This window comes from Salvelinus namaycush, chromosome 2 (assembly GCF_016432855.1).
Source record: "Salvelinus namaycush isolate Seneca chromosome 2, SaNama_1.0, whole genome shotgun sequence".
In the NCBI taxonomy this organism is placed as follows: Eukaryota; Metazoa; Chordata; class Actinopteri; order Salmoniformes; family Salmonidae; genus Salvelinus; species Salvelinus namaycush.
In genome coordinates, this window is record NC_052308.1 from 55,147,041 (window position 1) to 55,173,518 (window position 26,478).

At 44.9% G+C, this 26,478-nt stretch overlaps 1 protein-coding gene across 1 annotated transcript in view; it reads right to left on the reverse strand.

Moving 5' to 3' along the window:
* chd6 (chromodomain helicase DNA binding protein 6) overlaps positions 1-26,478 on the reverse strand; it is a 122,838-nt gene that overhangs the window by 37,627 nt on the left and 58,733 nt on the right. The window contains exons 12-25 of the mRNA XM_038966077.1: positions 26,126-26,369; positions 24,286-24,462; positions 23,829-23,972; positions 23,113-23,368; positions 22,816-23,026; positions 20,471-20,666; positions 17,858-18,022; positions 17,092-17,271; positions 13,463-13,573; positions 3,949-4,151; positions 3,283-3,482; positions 2,691-2,850; positions 2,257-2,346; positions 2,041-2,144 (exon numbers count right to left, since the gene is read on the reverse strand). Coding sequence (XP_038822005.1) covers positions 2,041-2,144; positions 2,257-2,346; positions 2,691-2,850; positions 3,283-3,482; positions 3,949-4,151; positions 13,463-13,573; positions 17,092-17,271; positions 17,858-18,022; positions 20,471-20,666; positions 22,816-23,026; positions 23,113-23,368; positions 23,829-23,972; positions 24,286-24,462; positions 26,126-26,369 — 2,441 coding nt within the window. The remainder of the gene's footprint in view (positions 1-2,040; positions 2,145-2,256; positions 2,347-2,690; positions 2,851-3,282; positions 3,483-3,948; positions 4,152-13,462; positions 13,574-17,091; positions 17,272-17,857; positions 18,023-20,470; positions 20,667-22,815; positions 23,027-23,112; positions 23,369-23,828; positions 23,973-24,285; positions 24,463-26,125; positions 26,370-26,478) is intronic.

Below are 26,478 nucleotides of genomic sequence, written 5' to 3' on the forward strand. Positions count from 1 at the left end.
TAAAATGTATAATCAATTTATCAACGACTAGTAACTGTGATATGTGGTAGGCTACGTCACATATGTGCACCACATCATTACTCTCGCTCTGCTGTGTGTGCATTTTGCTAGCTGTCACTCAAATGGCGAGGGGCTGAAGATTATTGGCTAGAACTCCAATTGCTAGGGGGCTGGCCCAATTTGGGAAAAGCACAGCTTCCAGAAAAACAGTCACTGTCAAACTAGGGATTTCATGGCTAATTGAGGTAAGAAAGTAATTCTGATCATAGATTATGCATGTACAAATTACACATTGACACACAGCCCAAAGTGGGAGGTTTAAAAAATACTTAATGGTCCCCAAAGTTCCGGAGCATGTCTTTAAAAGCGGACTCTAATCCACTGATCATCACGACCTTGATTCGTTAAATAAGATGTTTTAGTGCTGTCTTCGAATAAAAAAGCTTGCACACCCTGAAATTCTCTAGAACCAAGGTTGATGTATGATCTTCTGAAATGGCTAAACCATGACTTCAATATACTGGAACATGAAATACACCAACCCAAAATATATACGCAACATGTAAAGTGTTGGTCCCATGTTTCATGAGCTGAAATAAAAGATCCCGTTTATGTTCCATATGCACAAAAAGCTTAAGCTTGTGCACAAATGCGTTTACTTCCATGTTAGTGAGCATTTCTCCATGCCAAGATAATCCATCCACCTGACAGGTACGACATATCAAGAAGCTCATTAAACAGCATAATCATTACATAGGTGTACCTTGGGGACAATGAAAGGCCACTCTAAAATGTGCAGTTTTGTAACACAACACAATGCCACAGATGTCGTACGTTTTGAGGGAGCGTGCAATTGGCATGCTGACTGCAGGAGTGTCCATCAGAGCTGTTGCCAGAGAATGAAATGTTAAATTCTACCACAACGTCGTTTTAGAGATTTTGGCAGTACGTCCAACCAGCATCACAACCACAGACCACGCCAGCCCAGGACCTCCACATCCAGCTTCTTCACTAGCGGGATCGTCTGAGACCAGCCACCTGGACAGCTGATGAAACTGTGGGTTTGCACAACTGAAGAATTTCTACACACTGTCAAAACCGTATCAGGGAAGTTCATCTGCGCTCGTCGTCCTCACCAGGGTCTTGACCTGACTGCAGTTCAGCGTTGTAACTGATTTCAGTGGGCAAAAGCTCACTGGCCACTGGCAAGCTGGAGAAGTGTGCTCTTCACGAATGAATCCCGGTATCAACTGTATCGGGCAGATGGCAGACAGGGTGCGGTTTTCTGATGTCAACGTTGTGAACAGAGCCCCATGGTGCTCTGTGGTGGGGTTATGGTATAGGCAGGTATGGGCAGGCAAAAGCCACAACTGCATTTTATTGATTGCAATTTGAATTTAGCAATACCTGACGAAATCCTGAGGCCCATTATCATGCCATTCATCCGCCACCATCACCTCGTGTCAGCATGACAATGCACAGCCCCACGTTGCAAGGATCTGTACACAATTCCTGGAAGCTGAAAATGTCCCAGTTTTTCCATGGCCTGCATAACCACCAGACATGTCACCCACTGAGCATGTTTTGGATGCTGTCTGGATCGACGTGTACGACAGCGTGTTCCAGTTCCCGGCAATATCCAACAACTTCGCACAGACATTGAAGAAGAGTTGGACAACATTCCACAGGCCACAATCAACCGCCTGAACAACTCTATGCGAAGGAGATGTGTCGCACTGCATGAGGCAAATGGTGGTCACACCAGATACTGACTGGTTTTCTGATTCACTTTTTTTTTTATTTTTTTTAAGGTAGCTGTGACCAACAGATGCATATCTTTATTCACAGTCGTGAAATCCATAGATTAGGGCCTAATGAATTTATTTCAATTGTCTTATTTCTTTATGAACTGTAACTCAGTAAAATCTTTGAAATTGTTACATGTTGCATTTATATTTTTGTTCAATGTACATAAAATTGGATTGTATAGTAAGAGCCATGAGGGTCTGACAAACAGGAGACCCTAGACTAGAGGATTACCATGTTTGTGTACCCCTATGAGGAGAGACTTATCTGCCTCTGCATCCCACCAGCCTGCTGGGATCTCGATGTAGTCGATGTCAGGCAGTGCCACCTCCAGTTTACTGCAGAGATAACACACACACACACAAATCAGCCATTAACTTTAGTCTGGTTTCCCGGACCTAGATAAGTAGGTGGTATGATTAATGGGTGCCCTCGTGGTGCACTTTGTACCTGGCAGGAATACCCTCCAGGAACTGGGCAGCAGCCTCTCCCAGGACCTCCGCCTTCAGGTAGTACAGCATCCTCACCCTCAGAAGTACCCTTGGCACAACAAGGCACATAACACAACACATAGACCAGTCATCAGTCTCTTTTTTGATAAACACCAAACCACTTAGGGCCAGCGGAGTTGCTAAGCGTTTTCCCCTGTTTTTAGGAAGACATAAAACAAACAAAACTAAAACATGAAACTGTCTTCATTTGTAATGAAAAGCTACAAAAGCTTAGTAAATCTAGCCGTTTACTCCCCAGGCTTCAGCACCTAAAATCATAATAATAAAAAAAAACTAGACTATGTAGGTTTTGTAAGCTTTAGGAATCCCATTCCTCATAGAGGAGAACATGACTGTTCACCAACAGCTGAAAGTGATGAATGGGGGACTCACTTGTTGCAGTGCTGTTTGAGGTGTTTTTTGTAGCTGTCGTCATGCAGCACCACCTCTGGGTTGCAGTTGACCAGCCAGTCTGCATGCTTCATCTCGGGCACACTCAGCTGGTTCTTTAATTTCTTACCCTTGCGTCCCCTGGGCACTGGGGCCGACAGACCTGCTTGTGGAAAGGTTGGATTTAAACGATACCAAGTAATCACCTTACTGCACAACAGTCCAAATTAAAGCACAGACTTTGGGATCAGAGTTGGAGCTATGGCTACAGTCATTTAGAGACCATAGGAAACCATCGGACAAGGGTGAGGATAGCTCTTTTTTTTATGCTAAGGGAAGACGGAGTAGATACAAGATGTAGTACAAGATACTGAGTGTGGATTCAAACCCCCATCGTAGGGTGCCATGCATGGTCTGGAGTCAGCTTTCTAGACCATTATGCCAAACTCTGGCACTACGAGTTGCTTTTCAGAGCTTGATTATTCATTTGAGTGTTGTTAACAAAACTAGCCATATTGCCTGTCCTCTTTCCCCCACTCCAAATCTGAATGAGTGAATGGCAGCTTGTATCAGGGGATGTTAGTGAGTCTCTCACCAGAGTGGTTCTGCAAGTCCTGTTTATGGCCATCCTTGGCGGGTGTGATGAGGTCCCAGATAAAGCTCTTGATCTTGTCATCGCCCTTGTAGTGGCGCACGCAGTAGACCAGCAGCGACCGGCACAGCACCTCAATGTCGCATTCGGCCAGTTGCCACTTGAAGCGCCCGTGGGTCAGGATGTCCTTCCAGCGACCCCAGCTGTGCGAGCACACGCAGAGAGATGAAGCGGGTGGCATGAGGACAGATACACCACACTAGTGTCAGAGTCAGTACCTAAATACAATACCTAAATACTGTACTCTAATGTAGCCTACTGCAGTGATTCCCAAACCTCTCCTCAAGTACCCCCAGCCAGTGCTATATATTTGATGTATTCCACAACTAATTTGTCAATTAATCACCAAGCCCTTCATTAGTTGACCAATTGAATCAGGTGTGCTAGCACCGGAATACATAAAATAAATGTTACTTATTGGGGGTTACTTGAGATGTTTGGGAAACACTGGTGCAATGTAACTCTGCAGTAATTAGTAAGAGTGCTTACTAAGGTACAATTTGAGGTACAGAGAGCACTTACATTAAGGCACAATCATTTTTACAGCATGGCACAATAGAAAGGCTATTGAAAGTATAACTGAGAAATGTATGAGGCGGTAAAACTGACCCGAATATGAGCAGGTTCTTCTCGACACGGAAGCACTCTGCGCGGAGGTAGTGTCTGTTCCTCTCGCTGAGGCGGCGTGTGCGACAGGGCCTCTCTTCTGAGTCGCTGTCCAGCTCTGAGAACTCCATCAGCTCGTCATCCTCGAACGAGTTGTAGTGGCGTGTCTGCTTCCTCACACGAGGCGTGTCAATCACCAGGCTCTCCTGTCACAGACGGGGGATAGAGGTTCAGGTGTAGGCTTTACTGCAGGCTTGCTACAGAGATGCTAGTTGTAGGTCCCAAGAAACAAAGAGATCTGCTGTCGGATCTGACAATGAATCTCGATGATTGTACAGTCGCCTCAAATAAAACTTTTAAAAAAGTACGATCTTTGTGCAGTTGCAAACCGTAGTCTGGCTTGTTTGTGTCATGCACAAAGTAGATGTCCTAACCGACTTGCCAAAACTATAGTTTGTTAAAATAAATTGGTGGAGTGGTTGAAAAACGAGTTTTAATGACTCCAACCTAAGTGTACGTAAACTTCCGACTTCAACTGTATAAAACATATTTCAAGAGCAGCCTTTTCCCATCTTTGTAACGCTGCAAAAATCTGAAACTTTTTCCCCAAAAATGACACAGAAAATCTGATCCAGGCGTTTGTCATTTCAATATTAGACTACTGCAATCCTCTACCCTCCAGCAACTTGGATAAAGCACTAAATTAACTTCAGCTAGTGCTAAATACGGCTGCTCGAATCTTGACTAGAACCCCCAAAATTTGATTATATTACTCCAGTGCTAGCATTTACACTGGCTTACTGTTAAGGTTAGGGCTGATTTCAAGGTTTTACTGCTAACCCACAAAGCATTACATGGGCTTGCTCCTACCGATCTTGCCGATTTGATCCAACCGTACATATACTACATTTTGATTTTGATGGGGATTGTTAACTGGATTTCTGCGGTGGCGCAACCATTGTAGGCTAAGGGTTACATTTTTACTGAAGACTTATCTTTTCAGTAGGTACTATAATTGAGTGTAGTCTGGCACAGGGGTGCGAAGGTGAACGGCAAGGCACTGGATTGACGAACCACCCTTGCTGTCTCTGCTCCACTGGGATTCTCTGCCTCTGACGCTATTACAGGGGCTGAGTCACTGGCTTGCTCACGCTCTCCATTGCCGTCCCTAGGAGGGGTGCATCACGCCGTGCCAGGCTTTTGTGGCTATACTCGACCTGAGTGGGTTGAGTCACTGTCGCGATCTTCCTGTCCGGTTTTGTGCCCCCCTTGGGCTCGTGCAGCGGGGGAGATTTTCGTGGGCTACACTCTGCCTCGTCTCAGGATAGTAAGTTAGTGGTCTGTTGCTTTCTCTCTGCAGGTGTGGGGACTGTGCTTTGGCAAAGTGAGTGGGGTTATATCCTGCCTGGTTGGGCATGTCCGGGGATAACTTTGGACAGGGCCACAGAGTCCGACCGACCCCCGTCTCAGTATCTATGCTGCAATAGTCTTTGTGCTAGGGTCAGTCTGGTGTAATTCTCCTTATTGGGTCTTATTGGGTGTCCTGTCTGATCTGAGGTATTCTCACTCTCTCCCCTCCCGGGAGTCCCGTCCTAGGACCATGCCTCAGGATTACCTGGCCTGTCGACTCCGGGCTGTCCCCGTCCCACCTAGTTTCTGCTGTTCTACCTGCGGCTTTGAAACCCTGACCTGTTCACCTGTCATGCTACCTTGCCTCCAGAAATAAAAGCTTCTCCCAAGTCGGTGTGACACCTATTCCCGTTGCACGGATTCCATTTGCCAATCTGTTCACCGTCTGACCTGGCCCCTCTCTCTCTCTCTCTCTGTCTGTCTGACCTGGCCCCTCTCTCTCTCTCTCTCTGTCTGTCTGACCTGGCCTCTCTCTCTCTCTCTCTCTCTGTCTGTCTGACCTGGCCTCTCTCTCTCTCTCTCTCTCTGTCTGTCTGACCTGGCCTCTCTCTCTCTCTCTCTCTCTGTCTGTCTGACCTGGCCTCTCTCTCTCTCTCTCTCTGTCTGTCTGTCTGTCTGTCTGTCTGTCTGTCTCTCTCTCTCTCTGTCTGTCTGTCTGTCTGTCTGTCTCTCTCTCTGTCTGTCTGTCTGTCTGTCTGTCTGTCTGTCTGTCTGTCTGTCTGTCTGTCTGTCTGTCTGTCTGTCTGTCTGTCTGTCTGTCTGTCTGTCCTGTGATGTGCCTTGATTGTATTACTGTTGATGATATCTGGACATGTGCATGTACACCCTGGCCCATCTACTGTTGCTAGCCCCAATTCTGACTTGTGCTCTGATATCTACTTCACTGATTTCTGCTCTCGTAAAAGCCTGGGGTTTCTGCACATTAAGACTAGAAGCTTATTACCTAAAATGGATCAATTGAAAGTGTGGGTTCACAGCTCCAATCCAGATGTGTTGGTCATTACTGAGACGTGGTTAAGGAAGAGTGTTTTGTTGCTGGGTGCTATCGTCCCTCATCAGCACTGGCCTGTACCCTACCTGTCCTAAGCTCTCTCCTGGCCCCAAACACCCTCACTATTTTTCAACGCTCGCGTTCGCGAAGAATATAATTTTGAAATCTATATTATTCAATTATTGCACCCACACTGCCCTTGAGCATCTGCGTTGCCAAGGGCTAAAATAGTAGTCAGATCTATTTGTGACGCAGATCGCGCTGCAAGTCCTGCCTCTCCCATCTCCTCATTGGTTTATAGAAGCAGATACCCATGTGCCAGCTCCTCATTGATTATACCCACGTGGGTGATTGAAAGACAAACTGTGTTGTCGGTCGTCGTGGTAATACTATGAAAGTTCAAAGAAGAAAAAGCCTGAAAGGAGGAGAGATGACTAGAAACGATTCGGTTGACCGTTTTATGTGTGAATTAATTGTCAGAGTAGATGACCTTGTGCATTTCAGGTAAAATAACAACTCAATGTTTATATCCCAGCAACAGCAAGCTAGCTAAATAGGACAAATTAGCTAGCAAGTGCTAGCAAGTGCAAGCTAGCTAGCTAAATTGCCATAAAGGTTTAATGCTTTTTGACCTGTCCCCAAATTCGTGATTGCGTTTGGTGTAGGGGAACAAAATAAATGTATGCACGATGGTGCACGCGCGCAGCCGGTTTGGGTTCCGTGTTACACTAAGTCTGAATTTGTCCTGCTATGTGACCTAAACTGGAACATGCTTAAACCACCTGACCAAGTCCTAAAGCAACGGGACTCCCTAAACCTTTCTCAGATTATTACCAATTTCACAAGGTGTGACTCCAAACACCCAGAAAAGGCCTCGATGTTATCGTCACAAATAATCCTGATTGGTATCAATCTGGTGTTTTCTGTAATGACCTTAGGTGATCACCGCTTTACAGCCTGGGTTCGTAATGGCTGCTCAGTGAAACGACCTGTCCTGATTTGTCATAGAAGCTTGCTAAAAAACTTTTAATGCGCAAGCCTTCCTTCATGAACTGGCCTCTGTAAAATGGTATAGAATCACTTGGACATTCTTTTTTGTTATTTTCAGTGGTATTGTTAACAAACACGCCCCCATAAGAAAAATTTGAATTAAAAACAGGTTCAGCCCCTGGTTCAACCGTGATCTTCCAGAGTTACTCCACCTCAAGAATTGCATTTGGCGAAAGGCTCGGCACACGCATACTCAGGCTGACTGCCTCTCGTTCAGGCAAATGAGAAATAAGTGCACTCAGGCTATCCGGAAGGCCAATGTTAATTACTTTAAGGAGCAGTTCTCTCTCTGTGGGTCTAACCCCAAGAAGTTCTGGAAAACGGTTAAAGACCTGGAGAATAAACCCTCCTCCTCACAGCTGCCGATGTCTCTTAATGTTGATGATGTGATTGTTACTGACAAGAAGCACATGGCTGAGCTCTTTAATCACCACTTCATTTGACTCAGCCATGCCTCCCTGCCCGTCCAACATTTACTCATCTCCCACCCCTTCTAATGTGACTATCCCCGATACTTCTCCCTCTTTTTCCCCTGACCCACTACAAAGTTTCTCCCTGCAGTCCGAGGTGCTAAAGGAGCTCCTGAAACTTGACCCCAAAAAAACATCTGGGTCAGATGGTTCAGACCCTTTCTTCTTTAAGGTTGCTGCCCCTATCATTGCCAAGCTTATCTCCGACATTTTTAACCTCTCTCCCCTTTTTGGGGAGGTTCCAATTGCTTGGAAGGCAGCCACGGTTGATCCTAACTGTTATAGGCCTATTTCTATTTTGACCTGGTAATCAAAAGTGTTGGAAAAACTTGTCAATAATCAACTGAGTGGCTTTCTTGATGTCTATAGCATTCTCTCTGGTACGCAATCTGATTTCCGCTCAGGTTATGGATGTGTCACTGCAACCAGGTCCTCAATGATGTCTACATTGCCCTTGATTCTAAGCAATGTTGTGCTGCTATTTTTATTGACTTGGCCAAAGCTATTGATACGGTAGACGATTACATTCTTGTGGGCCGGCTAAGGAGTATTGGTGTCTCTGAGGGGTCTTTGGCCTGGTTTGCTAACTACCTCTCTCAAAGAGAGCAATATATAAAGTCAGAACATCTGCCATCTCAGCCACTGCCTGTCACCAAGGGGTACCCCAAGACTCGATCCTAGGCCCCACGCTCTTCTTAATTTACATCAACAACATAATGCAGGCAGTAGGAAGTGCTCTCATCCATTTATATGCAGATGATAGTCTTATACTCCCCGGATTTTGTGTTAAATGCTCTACAACAAAGCTTTCTTAGTGTCCAACAAGCTTTCTCTATCCTTAACCTTGTTCTGAACACCTCCAAAACAAAGGTCATGTGGTTTGGTAAGAAGAATTTCCCTCTCCCTACAGGTGTTATTACTACCTCTGAGGGTTTAGAGCTTGAGGTAGTCATCATGCAAGTACTTGGGAATATGGCTAGACGGTACACTGTCCTTCTCTCAGCACATATCAAAGCTGCAGTCTAAAGTTACATCTAGACTTGGTTTCCTCTATTGCTCCTCTTTCACCCCAGCTGCCAAACGAACCCTGATTCAGATGACCATCCTACACATGCTAGATTAAGGAGACATCATTTATAGATCGGCAGGTAAGGGTGCTCTCGAGCGGCTAGATGTTCTTTACCATTCTGCCATCAGATTTGCCACCAATGCTCCTTATAGGACACATTACTGCACTCTATACTCCTCTGTAAACTGGTCATCTCTGTATACCCATCGCAAAACTCTCTTAGGCCTCACTCCCCCCTATCTGAGATATCTACTGCAGCCCTCATCCTCCACATACAACACCCATTCTGCCAGTCACATTCTGTTAAAGGTCCCCAAAGCACACATATCCATGGGTCGCTCGTCCTTTCAGTTCGCTGCAGCTAGCGACTGGAATGAGCTGCAACAAACACTCAAACTGGACAGTTTTAACTCCATCTCTTCATTCAAAGACTCAATCATGGATACTCTTACTGACAGTTGTGGCTGCTTTGCGTGATGTATTGTTGTCTCTACCTTCTGGCCCTTTGTGCTGTTGTCTGTGCCCAATAATGTTTGTACCATGTTTAATGCTGCTACCATGTTGTGTTGCTACCATGCTGTGTTGTCATGTGTTGCTGCCTTGCTATGTCGTCGTCTTGTAGTGTTGTGTTGTCTCTCTTGTCGTTATGTGCGTTTTGTTCTATATTTGTATTAGGGATGCACAATATAAAAATCGGTGAACATATAAAATCTGACGATATTAGCTAAAAATGCCAACATCGGTACCGGCCCGATGTCGAGTTTAAGATGAAGGACATTTCGGCGAGACAACTCAAAGGCGAAATCCATTAAAGCCAAGATAATGGAATTCATTGCCCTTGACAATCAACCGTTCTCTGCCGTGGGTGATGTTGGCTTTCGCCAACTGGTCGAGCACCGTTACACACTACCCAGTGCGCTATTTTTCAGATGTTGCCCTACCGGAGTTACACAGTAATAGCATCACTGCTATTAGCTTCACGACATACATACTACGGACGCCATTTGGGTCTTTGCATTTCAAAAAAGATACAGTAGCACTGTCAAAGCTGTACAAAAAAGTCTGCAAACAAGCAAAAACCGGCCACGAGCAATGTGTTTACAATACCGCGTTGGTAATAAAGCATCATTTGTTCGACCGCAACTTCTGGGGTAGCCATCTTTAGCTTTAGCTTCATTATTCTTAGCAATGATTTAGGAATCCTTGTGAGTAAGTATTAGCTCGGTTGCCACTTGTTGTTCGCCTATTGAAATTGAACTTCAGTTCATGAAAATAAATAGCTAGCCAGCTACTTAACCTTGTTGCCCAAAACTAACGTTATAAGCAGCCAGCTAGCTTCATCTGGCTAGTAAGGCCCGACCAGACAGGGTTGTGAAGCTAGCCACAATAACGATTAGGCAGTTCGCCTTCAAAATAAAAGTATGTCATTGACAGTGATGCAAATGAATACAAATAGTAGGATTATGCCATACCTTTATTTTGAAGGCTAACAGCAAAGTCCACTATTGTGGCTAATCTTTATTGTGGCTAGCTTCACATAATTGGTCCGACCACCATTAATCAAATAAGAACTGTCTTATGAATTAGGGTTATTTTAGATGCCTATAGCTACTGAAACAGATTGTCGTTTTGCATGTTTTTGGGGAAGAACATTGTTTTTCATCCATGAGCTAGCTAGCTTTTTTTTATGACCAGCACTGTATGTGCGCGTGACAACTTTACCAGCATCATAGCATAAGTATCGATGAATTGTTGTGACATGAAATACGAGCGATAGTGTAATCAATGTGTAATAACTACGTAAAAAATGTATGAATGCGTTAAAATATTATGTGATGTGCAGTCATATTCAGATCCTGATTGGTCACCACTGTGATGATTATTTGAATGTTGTTTGAATGTTTGAACATCTTGAAGAACGATCTGGCCTTAATGGCCATGTATTCTTATAATCTCCACCCGGCACAGCCAGAAGAGGACTTGCCACCCCTCAAGCCTGATTCCTCTCTAGGTTTCTTCCTAGGTTCCTGCCTTTCTAGGGAGTTTATCCTAGCCACTATGCTTCTACATCTGCATTGCTTTGGGGTTTTAGGCTCAGTTTCTATATAAGCGCTGACAACCGCTGATGTAAAAAAGGCTATATAAATTAATTTGATTGATTTATGGACACACTGTTAATCTAGGTCAGGTATTCCCAAACTGGGGTACCCCGGAGGTACGCCAAAAAATGTGATTCACACTTTTTAAAAAATAAAAAATTCAAACAGTACATTTATATTTTCCAATTGGGCTATACATTTGGGTGAGGTTTTTTTCTCGCCCGAGTAGCCTCGTTTCACTGCCAAAAATAAAATTAAACCATCTAGTGTTCAGCGAAATAACAACAGTGTCAAATACAGGTAGCCTAGTCACATAATTAACATCCAATCACATTAACCGTTACTCTCTCGCGGGAAACCTTCACTCTTGCGCAGATATTTAGAAACAAAACATGACAATTTGAAAAATAGGCCACGGGAGTTTTTTGAGCGAGAATAAAGACAACTTTTGAGTAGTAAGCCATGTATAAAAGCAACAGATACCATTAATAAGAAGGGGCTAGAAGCGTCTTATATGGTGAGCTACCGAGTGGCTAGGACAGGCAAGCCCCATGCTATTGTGGAGGACTTAATTCTTCCTGCTACCACGGATATGGATGGGACAATGCTGGGGGAAAAGGCCCAAATAATTCTACAGACAACGTCTTCATCAAACAACACTGTTTCACAATGCATCAGTCAAATGGCAGGACATGTTTTGAAACAATTACTGCTTCTCATACAAGCCAGTGAATTATATGCATTACAGCTGGATGAGTCAACAGACGTGGCGGGCCTGGCACAGCTCCTGGTATGTCCATTACGTCTATGGGGGGTCAATTAAGGAAGACATCCTCTTCTGCAAACCACTGGAAACCAAGACAACATGAGTGGATATTTTTAAAGTACTGTACAGCTTTGTGACATCAAATGGACTTTGGTGATCAAGATGTGTTGGTATCTGTACTGATGGAGCAAAAGCCATGACAGGGAGACAAAGTGGAGTGGTAACGCGCGTGCAAGCAGTTGCTCCCGATGCCACTTGGGTACACTGCAGCATCCACCGAGGCTCTTGCTGCCAAGGGAATGCCTGACAGCTTGAAAGACGTTTTGGACACTACAGTGAAAATTGTTAACTTTGTTAAAGCAAGGCCCCTGAAGTCTCGTGTATTTTCTGCATTATGCAATGATATGGGTAGTGACCATGTAACGCTTTTACAACATACAGAAGTGCTCTGGTTATCAAGGGGCAAAGTATTGAGACATTTTTTTTTTTTTTTTAATTGAGAGACAAGCTTAGTTTTCTTTACTGACCATAATTTTCACTTGTCTGACCGCTTCCATGATGACGAGTTCCTCACACGACTGTCCTATCTGGGTGATGTTTTTTCTCTCCTGAATGATCTGAATCTATGATTATAGGGACTCTCCGCAACTATTTTCAATGTGCGGGACAAAATTGAGGCTATGATTAAGAATTCTGAGCTCTTTTCTGTCTGCATTAACAAGGACAACACACACGTCTTTCCACCATTGTATGATTTTTTGTGTGCAAATTAACTCAAGCTTACGGACAATGTCAAATGTGATATAGCGAAGCACCTGAGTGAGCTGGGTGCGCAATTACGCAGGAAACGGACGACACAAACAACTGGATTTGTTAGAGCTTTCACGCCCTGCCTCCAGTCCACTTACTGATATCTGAACAAGAGAGCCTCATCGAAATTGCAACAAGCGGTTCTGTGAAAATTGAATTGAAATTAGAAGCCACTGCCAGATATCTGGATAGGGCTGCGCTCAGAGTTTCTTGCCTTGGCAAATCGACCTGTTAAGACACGGATGCCCTTTGCAACCACGTAGGCACCCATGCATAGGACGGCCACACAGTATACAGCACAATACACATGACCCAAACACATGCCATGTAGTCTTCAAACAAATATATTTGAAGTAAAGACATAAGATGTGTACACTCACACGGCTAACAGACAACACACGCATACACAGGCCAAAAAAACTCACATTACAAATATACAGTACACACCATATACAGTACAGTATACACACAACTCACACAAAATGCATACGCAGCACACTAACACACTATATACACATAGCAAGCTCTAATACACACCATACACACACAATTCATTCAACTGCACCCTCTCCTCCTCCCTCTGCTTCGCATGCTGTTTTTTTTTATCTCATTAATGCAACCCATCTGTTCGGCAGGTTGATGAGTGCCAGATATTTAAACCGTTTCGCGAGGCCTATTCCGCTTTCTTTTCCAACCCGCATTCTGAGTGGCTCTTTTGATCTGCGGCGGCAAGCTTTTTCTGTAGCCCCTCCAACACCAGGCAGTGGCTACACACTAGTCGGGGATCACCAGTCGTCCCACAGCGCCCTTCCCTAGTTCCCCACCCTTTCCTTCCCTCCCCTCCCCTCTTACCTTCTCTGCTTTGGAATCAATCTCCAGCTCTGCTATTTTGGCCCATTTCTGCCAGAAGTTGGGATCGTCCAGGGAAATATCAGTTCTGTTTCCAGAAGACACAAAGCTGGCCTGGAAATGAAAAGGAAAACAAAAGCATGCACACACACACGCAGGCATCAACTGGACTGGATCCATGCAAGTAACATACACTGGGATGTGCTGAGAAAGCTGATAAGGTGTGAAATCTGACATTGGTAAAAGATAGGAAACTGAAACTTATGGAATTCTTCCAATAGTTCTATACTACAGCCTAACATGCTGACCAGACCGCACGCAAGTTGATTTTGTCCACCCACACCAGACACGATCAGGACATGCAGGTTGAAATGTCAAAACAAACTCTGAACCAATTATATTAACTTGGGGACTGGTCGAAAAGCATTAAACATTTATGGCAATTTAGCTAGCTAGCTTGCTGTTGATAGCTAATTTGTCCTGGAATATAAACACTGGGTTGTTATTTTACCTGAAATCCACAGATAAACGGGTAAAAGTTTTTGGTGCAATGATTGAATAACATGTATGTGTACATTTATTTTGCAACCGCTCGTGCACGTGACGCGTCCGGTCTGGTCTGCATGTAAGGATTAGAGTTTAAGATATAATGTAGGGGTAGGGTTTGGCAAAGGTGGAGCCCTTGACACTCAAACTTTAATTTCCTCATTGTAGTTGAGCACAAGATGTGTAAGTGAGGTTTTTGGACAGTGAAACCCTTCATGTTGTTTAGGCTCTGTACTCCAGCACTTTAGATTTGAAATGATACAATGACTATTAGGTTAAAGTGCAGACTGTCCATATCGGGTGAACCGTTTTGAAATTACAGCGCTTTATGTAAATACATTTTAGGGAACCAAAAGGATTTGGACAAATTCACTTTATGTGTATTAAAGTAGTCAAGTGTGTAGTATTTGGTCCCATATTCATTATACGGATAATCATGAATGAATAGTGAATAATGATGAGTGAAACATTTAGAGGCACAAAGACCATACACCCCAAGACATGCTAATATACTGACTCTACACAAACGCACACCAACTCACATACAAGCTGCTGCTACTCTGTTTATCTTATACCCTGTTGCCTAGTCACCTTACCCTATACATACTGTATCTACCTCCATCACTACAGTATCCCTGCACATTGTAAATATGGTATTGGAACTGACCCTGTATATAGTATGCTTACTTATTGTGTTCTTCATATTTATTCCTATTTCTCGTGTGTTTTTTCTAGTATTACATTGTTATTTATTATTGCATTATTGGGTTTTGAGTTTGCAAGAAAGCCATTTCACTGTACTTGTGCATGTGTCATTAAAAACTTGAAACCTCTCAACATTACCAATAACAGGGGAGGTTAGCATTTTTGGGGTCTATGATATTTATGCCTCTAACTTTAGCACTCATCATTATTCACGGTTCATTCATGATTATACGTAATCATGGTAGAAACCAGATTAATGTAGAAGTGTTTAGAAACATATTCCTTATTTGTATTTTCTTTTTTACTTTCTACCCTTTTTTCTCCCCAAATTCATTTTATCCAATTGGTAGTTACAGTCTTGTCCCATCGCTGCAACTCCCGTACGGACTCGGGGGAGGCGAAGATCGAGAGCCTTTCGTCCTCTAAAACATGACCCTGCCAAGCCGTGCTGCTTCTTGACACACTGCTTGCTTAACCCGGAAGCCAGTTGCACCAATGTGTCGGAGGAAACACCGTACAGCTGGCAACCGAAGTCAGCGTGCATGCGCCCGGCCCGCCATAAGGAGTCGCTAGAGCGTGATGGGACAAGGACATCCCAGCAAACCCTTCCCTAACCCAGACGACGCTGGACCAATTGTGCGCTGCCTCATGGGTCTCCCAGTCGCGGCCGGCTGCAACACAGCCTGGGATCGAACCCGGGTCTGTAGTGACGCCTCAAGCACTGCAATGCAGTACCTTACAGGCTGACTACACCGCTCTCGTCGCATGTGCGAGCGTTGCAAAATACATTTAGAAATCTATATTATTCAATTATTGCATCCACACTGCACGAGAAATAGTCAGTTCTATTTCTGACGCAGATCGCGCTGCAAGTCCTGCCTCTCCCATCTCCTCATTGGTTTAAAGAAGCAGGTACCCACGTGCCATCAACTCATTGGTTATACCCACGTGGGTGAGTCAAAGACGAACGAGGTCGGTGGCAGTAATGCACCTAAGTTGCCAATCGCAATATAAAGTCAAGAGAAGAAAAAGCCTTGGAGGAGAGATGACTAGAAACAATTCGGTTGACCGTTTTATGTGTGAATGAATTGTGGGAGTAGAGGACCTTGTGCATTTCAGGTAAAATAACAACTCAATGTTTATGTCCCAGGACATATTAGCTAGCGACAGCAAGCTAGCTAAATAGGACAAATTAGCTAGCAAGTGCAAGCTAGCTAGCTAGCTAAATTGCCATGAAGGTTTAATGCTTTTCGACCTGTCCCCAAATTAATGTAATTGGTTCAGAGTTTGTTTTGATATTTTAACCTGCATGTCGAGATCGTGTTTGGTTTGGGGGGACAAAATAAAGTTAGGCACGACGGCGCATGCGCGCAGCCAGTTTGGGTTCCGTGTTAGACCGCTGCGCCACTCGGGAGGCAACATTCTATTCTATTCTTATTACAATAAGTGACTCAAATGACAATACGTTATTTACCATTAATTTGTATTGGCCACAAAATAATCTGAAACACAACCAAAACAAACTGCAAATGTATCCAAAAAGTTTGTAGAGTCACAAGCATTATGTAGTCAATGCGTGCTAGGAATATGGGACCAAATACTAAACTTTTGACTACTTTAATACACAAGTGAATTTATCCGAAAACTTTTGGTTCCCTAAAATGGTGGGACTATATACAAAAAGTGCTGTAATTTCTCAACAGTTGACCCAATGTGGATGAAAATGCCCTCAAGTTATAGCTGATAGTCTGCACTTTAACCTCATAGGTTAATTGTATCATGGTATCATTTAAAATTCTAAGTGCTGGAGTACAAAGCCAAAACAAATGTGTCGCTGTCCAAATACTTTTGGACCTGATTATAGATTTAGGTTGAAGGGTAATGGTTAGTTTTACAATTGAGTTTACCCTGGCAAATGTGGAGCCCTCTGTCTGGATGGTGGTGGTCTGGATATGGGTCAGAGGTCAAGGGTATAAGGGTCAGGATTTACCTTGGCGAAAGTGGCTGGATGGTGATGGTCTGGATATTAGGGTCATGTCAAACACATCAGAGGTCAGGCGTTAGGAGTATAAGGATAAGGAATTACCTTGGCGAAGGTAGAGCCCTTGCTCTCTGTCTGGATGGTGATGGTCTGGATATTAGAGTCAGGGGTTAGAGGTAAGAGTATACAGGTTGGGATTTACCTTAGCGAAGGTGGAGCCCTTGCCCTCTGTCCGAATGGTAATGGTCTGGGTATCAGGGTCAGGAGTTAGAGGTTAGGAATATAAGGGTCATGGTCTTACCTTGGCAAAGTTGGAGCCCTTGCCCTCTCTCTCTCGATGGTGATGGTTTGAATATTAGGGTCAGGGGTTAGAGGTCAGGGTATAAGGGTCAGGGTTTACCTTGGCGAAGGTGGAGCCCTTGCCCTCTGTCTCAATGGTGATAGTTTGTGTGCGGCGCTGCAGGATCTGGTCGATGTCCTCCTCGCAGAACTTGGAGCCCTCGTCCTCCTCGTCCATCAGCGCTCCATATGCCCCCTTCCTCAGCAGGTCCTCCACCTCAATCTTGGTCATCTGCTGCATCTTTGGGACACCATGCCCCCCATTAGTTAGGAAGCCATAGCAACAGATCCCAGATCAGCTGGACCCAATTACAGATCAAGGTTGAAGTCAATTCCATTTGAATTTATTTCCTGAATTAGATAAGGGATCCTTAGGAATCAGAAACAGCTGAGAGATCTAGAAATATGTGTTTATTGGAATATTTCGGTAGGGATGTGGAAAATCACAAAGCCGTCTTCTGCTGGCACGGGTAGTGAAAGTTTGATGAACGGGTGGAGGGGTACTAAACCAGGATAGTCCAAAGGAACATGTTTAGCATGTCCACTGACAACTGTTTGTGTTGTACTGCAAAACAGGCAACAAAAGCGTTAAGGGACTGCCGTGCTGAGTGTGGATGACCATACAAATGTCAAAGATTACTACTACATGAAGGTGGTAGACAACCCAATCTTTATACAAAGAAAACCCTGACATCAAACATCAAAATCCTTTATAGTTTAACCTGGTCCTAGATCAGTTTGTGCTGGCATGAGGATGAATGACAATAGGAGTTGGCAAGACAGCACAAACAGATCTGGGACCAGGCTGTTATAACACAGTCTCTCACCCCATTGAGGCTGCCCTTTCGATTGATGTCCTGCAGCACGGCCTTGTCTAGACCCAGCTTCAGACTGGCTTTGTCAAACATCTCCCTCTCATAGGAGTTCCTAGTGATCAGTCTGTACACCTTCACTGCTTTACTCTGGCCGATGCGGTGGCAGCGAGCTTGGGCCTGGCATGGACAAACACAGAGCAGTTTTTGACAAATAGGGCTTAAAACGGTTGTTATATTAACACTGCCATTAACAGTGTGTGAAGAGTAGTCTTTTTCTATATGCCATGTCATACTCCATGCACACATTAAATCTGCTGGAAATATACTGCCCTACCAAGCAAATTGGTCGAAAATTAATTAATGTCATTTTTGCAACATTAAATACATGCTTAATCATGTGGACAAGTATCCTGCCTCTATTCTATTGTGTTTTGGAGAAAATGGGGGTCATGTTAACAGTAACTGCATAAAGTTACTGTGAAACCAAGGTAAATAAAATCTATTTTTCTCAGTTCCACGCTATGAGCTGTAACTGCCCTTTTGCTTGGTAGGGCAGTATATATACACTGCTCAAAAAAATAAAGGGAACACTTAAACAACACAATGTAACTCCAAGTCAATCACACTTCTGTGAAATCAAACTGTCCACTTAGGAAGCAACACTGATTGACAATAAATTTCACATGCTGTTGTGTAAATGGAATAGACAAAAGGTGGAAATTATAGGCAATTAGCAAGACACCCCCAAAAAAGGAGTGATTCTGCAGGTGGTGACCACAGACCACTTCTCAGTTCCTATGCTTCCTGGCTGATGTTTTGGTCACTTTTGAATGCTGGCGGTGCTCTCACTCTAGTGGTAGCATGAGACGGAGTCTACAACCCACACAAGTGGCTCAGGTAGTGCAGTTCATCCAGGATGGCACATCAATGCGAGCTGTGGCAAAAAGGTTTGCTGTGTCTGTCAGCGTAGTGTCCAGAGCATGGAGGCGCTACCAGGAGACAGGCCAGTACATCAGGAGACGTGGAGGAGGCCGTAGGAGGGCAACAACCCAGCAGCAGGACCGCTACCTCCGCCTTTGTGCAAGGAGGTGCACTGCCAGAGCCCTGCAAAATGACCTCCAGCAGGCCACAAATGTGCATGTGTCAGCATATGGTCTCACAAGGGGTCTGAGGATCTCATCTCGGTACCTATTGGCAGTCAGGCTACCTCTGGCGAGCACATGGAGGGCTGTGCGGCCCCACAAAGAAATGCCACCCCACACCATGACTGACCCATCGCCAAACCGGTCATGCTGGAGGATGTTGCAGGCAGCAGAACGTTCTCCACGGCGTCTCCAGACTCTGTCACGTCTGTCACATGTGCTCATGTGCTCAGTGTGAACCTGCTTTCATCTGTGAAGAGCACAGGGCGCCAGTGGCGAATTTGCCAATCTTGGTGTTCTCTGGCAAATGCCAAACGTCCTGCACGGTGTTGGGCTGTAAGCACAACCCCCACCTGTGGACGTCGGGCCCTCATACCACCCTCATGGAGTCTGTTTCTGACTGTTTGAGCAGACACATGCACATTTGTGGCCTGCTGGAGGTCATTTTGCAGGGCGCTGGCAGTGCACCTCCTTGCACAAAGGCGGAGGTAGCGGTCCTGCTGCTGGGTTGTTGCCCTCCTACGGCCTCCTCCACGTCTCCTGATGTACTGGCCTGTCTCCTGGTAGCGCCTCCATGCTCTGGACACTACGCTGACAGACACAGCAAACCTTTTTGCCACAGCTCGCATTGATGTGCCATCCTGGATGAACTGCACTACCTGAGCCACTTGTGTGGGTTGTAGACTCCGTCTCATGCTACCACTAGAGTGAGAGCACCGCCAGCATTCAAAAGTGACCAAAACATCAGCCAGGAAGCATAGGAACTGAGAAGTGGTCTGTGGTCACCACCTGCAGAATCACTCCTTTTTTGGGGGTGTCTTGCTAATTGCCTATAATTTCCACCTTTTGTCTATTCCATTTACACAACAGCATGTGAAATTTATTGTCAATCAGTGTTGCTTCCTAAGTGGACAGTTTGATTTCACAGAAGTGTGATTGACTTGGAGTTACATTGTGTTGTTTAAGTGTTCCCTTTATTTTTTTGAGCAGTGTATATAGCCGCCGCTTTTATCTGAAGCAACTTACAGAGTGTATACATTTTCGTAGGGCTGAACCCAGCAGGAATGGAACCAACAATCCCGCCATTGCTCTATCAACTGAGCCACACAGGATAACAATACAATGGCAATACAACTTTACTGTCCATAGTTACAGCGAACAATGAAAATGTGTCTTGTATCTGCAGGGCAGCGCACGTGGTTGGAGAGCATGTTGTGGGGTTAAGTGCATTTCTCAAGAGCCCAGCAGTAGGGGATTGTTGTTAGGAACTGAACCCAGCAGCCCTTCAGTTGTCAGATCAATTTCTCCCTTTTTTCGAATAGGCGACCTTTTGGCTACAGGTCCAAATCCTTAGCAGCTGGGCTAACTACTGCCCCATGAAACCACTTCAGGAAAATAGTATAATACTTTTAAGTCCAGCACTGGGTTTAATCGAGGTCTGAAAAACGTGCCCTAAGTGATACTGAACTTTGTGCTGACTAACCTGTAGGTCATTCTGGGGGTTCCAGTCCGAGTCGAAGATGATGCATGTGTCTGCAGCGGTCAAGTTGATGCCTAGGCCCCCAGCACGAGTACACAGCAGGAACACAAAGCGGTCCGAGTCCACCTTACAGAACCTGTCAATCGCCGCCTGGCGCAGGTTCCCCCGCACTCTGCCATCGATGCGCTCATAGGTGTACCTGCAACCAAATATAAAACATATGAAAATACTGTAACGACCTCAACCGAACACCCAGCAACCTCCTCAAGAGGTTTGGATCTTTTGGCGTAATGGCTAATCTGTTCAGCTGACAGTCGCTGGACCTAGGTTTGAGTCCTGGTCGGGGTTACCCTCGAATTCGCGACAAAACACACACTCCCCTATGTACACTATATATACAAATTAGTGGATTTCAGCCATACCCATTGCTGACAGGTGTATCAAATCAAGCACACAGTCATGCAATCTCCATACACAAACATTGGCAGCAGAATGGCCTTACTGAAGAGCTCAGTATCTTTCAACGTGGCAACGTCATAGGATGCCACCTTTCCAACAAGTCTGTTCGTCAAATTTCTGCCCTGCTAGAGCTTCCCCGGTCAACTGTAAGTGCTGTTATTGTGAAGCGACAACGGCTCAGCCGCGAAGTGGTAGGCCACACAAGCTCACAGAAACGGACTGCTGAAGCGTGTAGCACGTAAAAATCGTCTATCCTCGGTTACAACACTCACTACCGAGTTCCAAACTGCCTCTAGAAGCAACGTCAGCACAATAACTGTTCGTTGGGAGCTTTATGAAATGGGTTTCCAGGACCGAGCAGCCACACACAAGCCTAAGATCACCATGCGCAATGCCAACCGTCGGCTGGAGTGATGAATTCTCTGGAGTGATGAATCACGCCACTCCATCTGGCAGTCCAACGGACTAAACTGGGATTGGCGGATGCCAGGAGAACACTACCTGCCCGAATGCATAGTGCCAACTGTGAAGTTTGATGGAGGAGGTTAGGCCCCTTAGTTCCAGTGAAGGGAAATCTTAACGCTACAGCATTCAATGAAAATCTAGGCTATTCTGTGCTTCCAACTTTGTAGCAACAGTTTGGGGATGGCCCTTTCCTGTTTCAGCATGACAATGCACCCGTGCACAAAGCGAGGTCCATACAGAAATGGTTTGTCGAGATCGGTGTGGATGAACTTCACTAGCATACACAGAGCCTGGACCTCAACCCCATCAAAGACCTTTGGAATGAATTGAACCGGCGACTGCTAGCCAGGCCTAATTGCCCAACCTCACTAATGCCCTTGTGGCTGAATGGACGCAAGTCCACGCAGCAATGTTACAACATCTACCGGAAAGACTTCCCAGAAGAGTGGAGGCTGTTATAGCAGCAAAGGCGGGACCAACTCCATATGAATCCCAATGACATTGGAATGAGATGTACGACAAGCAGGTGTCCACATACATTTGGTCATGCAGTGTATATATTTGGACAGTGATGCTAAAAATGTACATTTGACCCTATACTCCAGTATTTTGGATTTGAGATCAAATGTTTCCTATGAGGTGACTGTGTACATAATGTCACCTTTGATTTTAAGGTATTTTCATACATATCTGATTTATCGTTTAGAAATGTAAGCACTTTATATATCTAGTCCCCCCCATTGAAGTGTTTGGACTCATTTCTCTTATAGTGTACTAAAGTAGTCAAAAGATGAGTACAAATAAAAATGGGCAAATAAGATGGGCAAAGGATTCATACTACAGCTTTTCATGAATGGTGGCTAGCTATGACAATCCGTTTGTACTGTAGCTATGTACATGTCTAAACAAAAGACTCCTCTTTGCCAGATGATTACAGGACCCATCAAGTTAGCCAGGTGTGTCTGGGTGATTACGGCCATCTATTGTATTTCATGAACACGTGTACATGTCGAGACAATAGTGACCCATCCACTTAACTAGATGTAGCTGGGGGGTGGTTATAGCATTTCTTTCACATGACCCATCAATTTAGATAAGTGTGTCTAGGTAAACATCATCTAATAATTATGAAATATTTTTATCTGGAGACTTTCTTATTTTTGATATTGCGACGATGCAAATATTCAAGTAAACATTTCACTGTACCATGTACACCTTTTGTATCCTGTGCATGTGACAAATACACTTTGACCTGCACCAAAGTCAGATTAGGATATATGCCAAGGACTAGATAGTGTATTTTTACCTGGAGTTTTTATCCTATTGTAGGCTACTACTTTCACCACTTTTAGTCTTGAAATCTTTGGTTGTTTACTACACTATCACTGCCCCAACCCCGGCTCTATCCTCAGCCCCAGGCTCACCTCCTCTGGATGAGGTAGTCCTCCAGGATATCCAGGCAGCGCACCATCTGGGAGAAGACCAGCACCTTGTGGCCGCCAGCAATCAGCTTAGGCAGCAGTTTGTCGATGAGCACCAGCTTCCCCGCCGCCTGGATCATGGCCTGGAGGTTGAAGTCCCAGGCATCGGGGCTGTGTGTTTTCCTGAAGCTATCCAGGATCTTCTCCTCCGCACCTGGACGTTTCCATCGAAAATTTACATTTTATTATGAACTGTGAACATTTGAAGTGTTTTTATGTGTTTGTGTGTCCACATGTCACCTTTGATCAGGTAGGGGTGGTTGCAGCACTTGCGCAGCTCCATCATGGTGTTGATGAGGTTGGGCATGTTGTGCTGGTTGGCCCCCTTGGCCAGGAAGGTGAAGTTCTTCTCAAGGATGGCACGGTAGTACTTCTTCTGCATGTTGGTGAGCTCCACCTCAATGATGGTCTCCTCCTTGGGTGCCAGGTTCTTCTCCACGTCGTCCTTCAGCCGCCGCAGCATCATGGGCTTCAGGATGGCCTGCAGCTTCTTCACCTGGGGTAGAGGAGAGCAGGGTTGGGGTCAAAGGAGGACAGAGGAGGTCAGGATCTGATGGTCTGCAGTAATGAGACTTAGCATGTCTAGTGTAGCTAAAGACTTAACAGCATAGTTTGGACTTAGACAATTAAATTGTTTGTTTAGTCTGGCCTGGACACAACATTATGTTTACTGTGGCGCTATTCATAACAATATGTTTAAATTGCCCTGCAGATGCAACAACTTGATAACGACACAGATTCAACAACTGCTTGATGATGTAAAGTGCAGGCTTTCTGTTTAGTTCAGTAGCATGTTAACTGCCATTATGATACAATGTTTAAAAAGGAAATTGCTGAAGGGTATCTCTGAGAAAGAATCAACATTCCCATAAATTCCAAAGGTAGGTTTCCCACTTTGCGACACTAAACGGGTATCTCAGAGAAAAAAAGAAAAAAAAAAGAAAAAGAAAAATCACCTGTTCCTCAGTCTTCAGATCTCCAAACTCCTCTAGGAAGAGGCTCTCTGAGGGGAACTGTAGGGGCTCCAGGAAGTTGAGAAGACTGAAAAGCTCCTCCACCGAGTTCTGCAGAGGGGTACCCGTCAGTAGGACCTTGTGTTCCTACAGGGGGTGGTAGAGGTGGGAGAGCCCAACAAATTTACAATGCATGTATTACACAACAAAATTGTACACAGATTTGAGTATTAATACATAAAAACATTTATAGAGCTATTCATGCCACTCAAAGACACATATCATCCATGTAACTCAGAGATACCCTCTGGCTCATTACAATGTTTATTTTTTTCGCAGGAATGTCCCTCTTGACCAAGGGAGGGCATCCATGCTACCATCAGCCTTGGCTGGTGCTGCACTGAATTGGACTACAACGACAATGCAGACGGCCAAGAGAGTTAGCTTGCTACCCCCTCACCAGGTTCATGAGCTTGAGGCCCTCCAGGAGTTTACAGTTGCGGTTCTTGAGGCGGTGGGCTTCGTCGATGACCACGCAGCGCCAGTGGATCTTCTTCAGCTCTGGACAGTCGGCCATGATCATCTCAAAGGTGGTGATCACCCCGTGGAACTTGTACCCGCCCGACACTATGTTTCCCTAGGCACAGAGAAAGACAATAGGTGGAATAAAATAAAATAATTAAGAATACCTTTAACACTTCTTTAACACACACTTTTTAGAGCAGTTCTTTAAAACACTGCTTTAACACTTGGATGAAAACCATTATGTTGTCCTCAGGGAGTTCTGGTCCTAAACATTTAATCCTAACACAGTAAATTAAAAACAATGCCATGGCAACAGATTGCTGTCCTCTTCGATCAAATATCAAAACGTTGAAGTCGTTCGTGTGAAATCCTCACATTTTGCAGGGTTGATATTAGAACTCATTCGAATATCTTGTAACATTATAAGATCACAAAAAGTAGAGGCGTCGATGAGAAAACCAGTCCATCTGGTGTGACCACCATTTGCCTCATGCAGCACGACATCTCCTTCACATAGAGTTGATCAGGCTGTTGATTGTGGCCTGTGGAATGTGATCCCACTCTTCAATAACTGTGTGAAGTTGCTGGATATTGGCGGGAACTGGAATACGCTGTCGTACACACCGATCCAGAGCATCCCAAACATGCTCAATAGGTGACATGTCTGGTGAGTATGCAAGCCATGGAAGAACTGGGATATTTTCAGCTTCCAGGAATTGTGTACAGATCCTTGGCGACATGGGGCTGTGCATTATCATGCTGAAACATGAGGTGATGGCGGCGGATGAATGGCATGACAATGGGCCTCAGGATCTAGTCATGGTATTTCTATGCATTCAAATTGCCATTCATAAAATGCAATTGTTTGTTGTTCGTAGCTTATGCCTGCCCATACCCCCACCACCACCATGGGGCACTCGAAGTGAGCATTCGCCCACTGAAGTCGGTTATGATGCCGCACTGCAATCAGGTCAAGTGAGGACGAGGACGATGAGCACGCAGATGAGCTTCCCTGAGACGGTTTCCGACAGTTTGTGCAGAAATTATTTTGTTGTGCAAACCCACAGTTCCATCAGCTGTCCGGATGGCTGTTCTCAAGACAATCCCGCAGGTGAAGAAGCCGAATGTGGAGGCCCTGGGCTGGCGTGGTTACATGTGTTCTGCGGTTGTGAGGCCGGTTGGACAAACTGCCAAATTCTCTAAAACAATGTTGGAGAGAAATTAACATTCAATTCTCTGGCAACAGCTCTGGTGGACATTCCTGTAGTCAGCATGCCAATTGCACGCTAACTCAAAACTTCTGTGTCATTGTGTTGTGTGACAAAACTACACATTTTAGAGTGGTCTTTTATTCTCCCCAGCACAAAGTGCACCTGTGTAATGATCATGCTGTTTAATCAGCTTCTTGATATTCCACACTGTCAGGTGGATGGATTATCTTGGCAAAGATGCTCACAAATAGGGATGTAAACAAATTTGTGCACAAAATGAGAGAAATAAGCATTTTGTGCATATTTTACTTCAGCTCATGAAACCAACACTATAGATGTTGCGTTTATATTTTTGTTGGGGTTGCCAGGGCATCATGCTTTTAGGGAAAGAGGATAATTTTGTAAACATATTAAACTGCGAATTTGACTAATTTCAGTTATTTTATCCCCCCCCCAAAAAAATAACATATGACGGAAATCTGTCACAGTGAAGAAGAGGTTTAACCCTTGGACTCACACATACCCTCACACACACACCCCCTCACACACACCATGTTGGCTCACCTGCTGGTCCTTGTGGTACATCTCGTACTGGTGGATCATCTGGCGGCTGATCTGGCTGCCGTGGTAGACGATGACATTGATCTCCGTCCAGGTACGAAACTCCCTCTCCCAATTGGTGATGGTGGAGAGGGGGGCGATGATGAGGAAGGGCCCCCGCAAGCCCATGGAAAACATCTCGAAGAGGAAGGTGATGGACTGGATGGTCTTCCCCAGGCCCATCTCGTCAGCCAGGATGCAGTTCTTCCTGTATGGGAAGAGGTGGGAAAACTGTTGTGACAAACAGGAAGATGGGGGAATCACGGTGGTGTCAAACACAAAAACAAAATGTCATCAAAAAAGACAAAAGGTGCGGG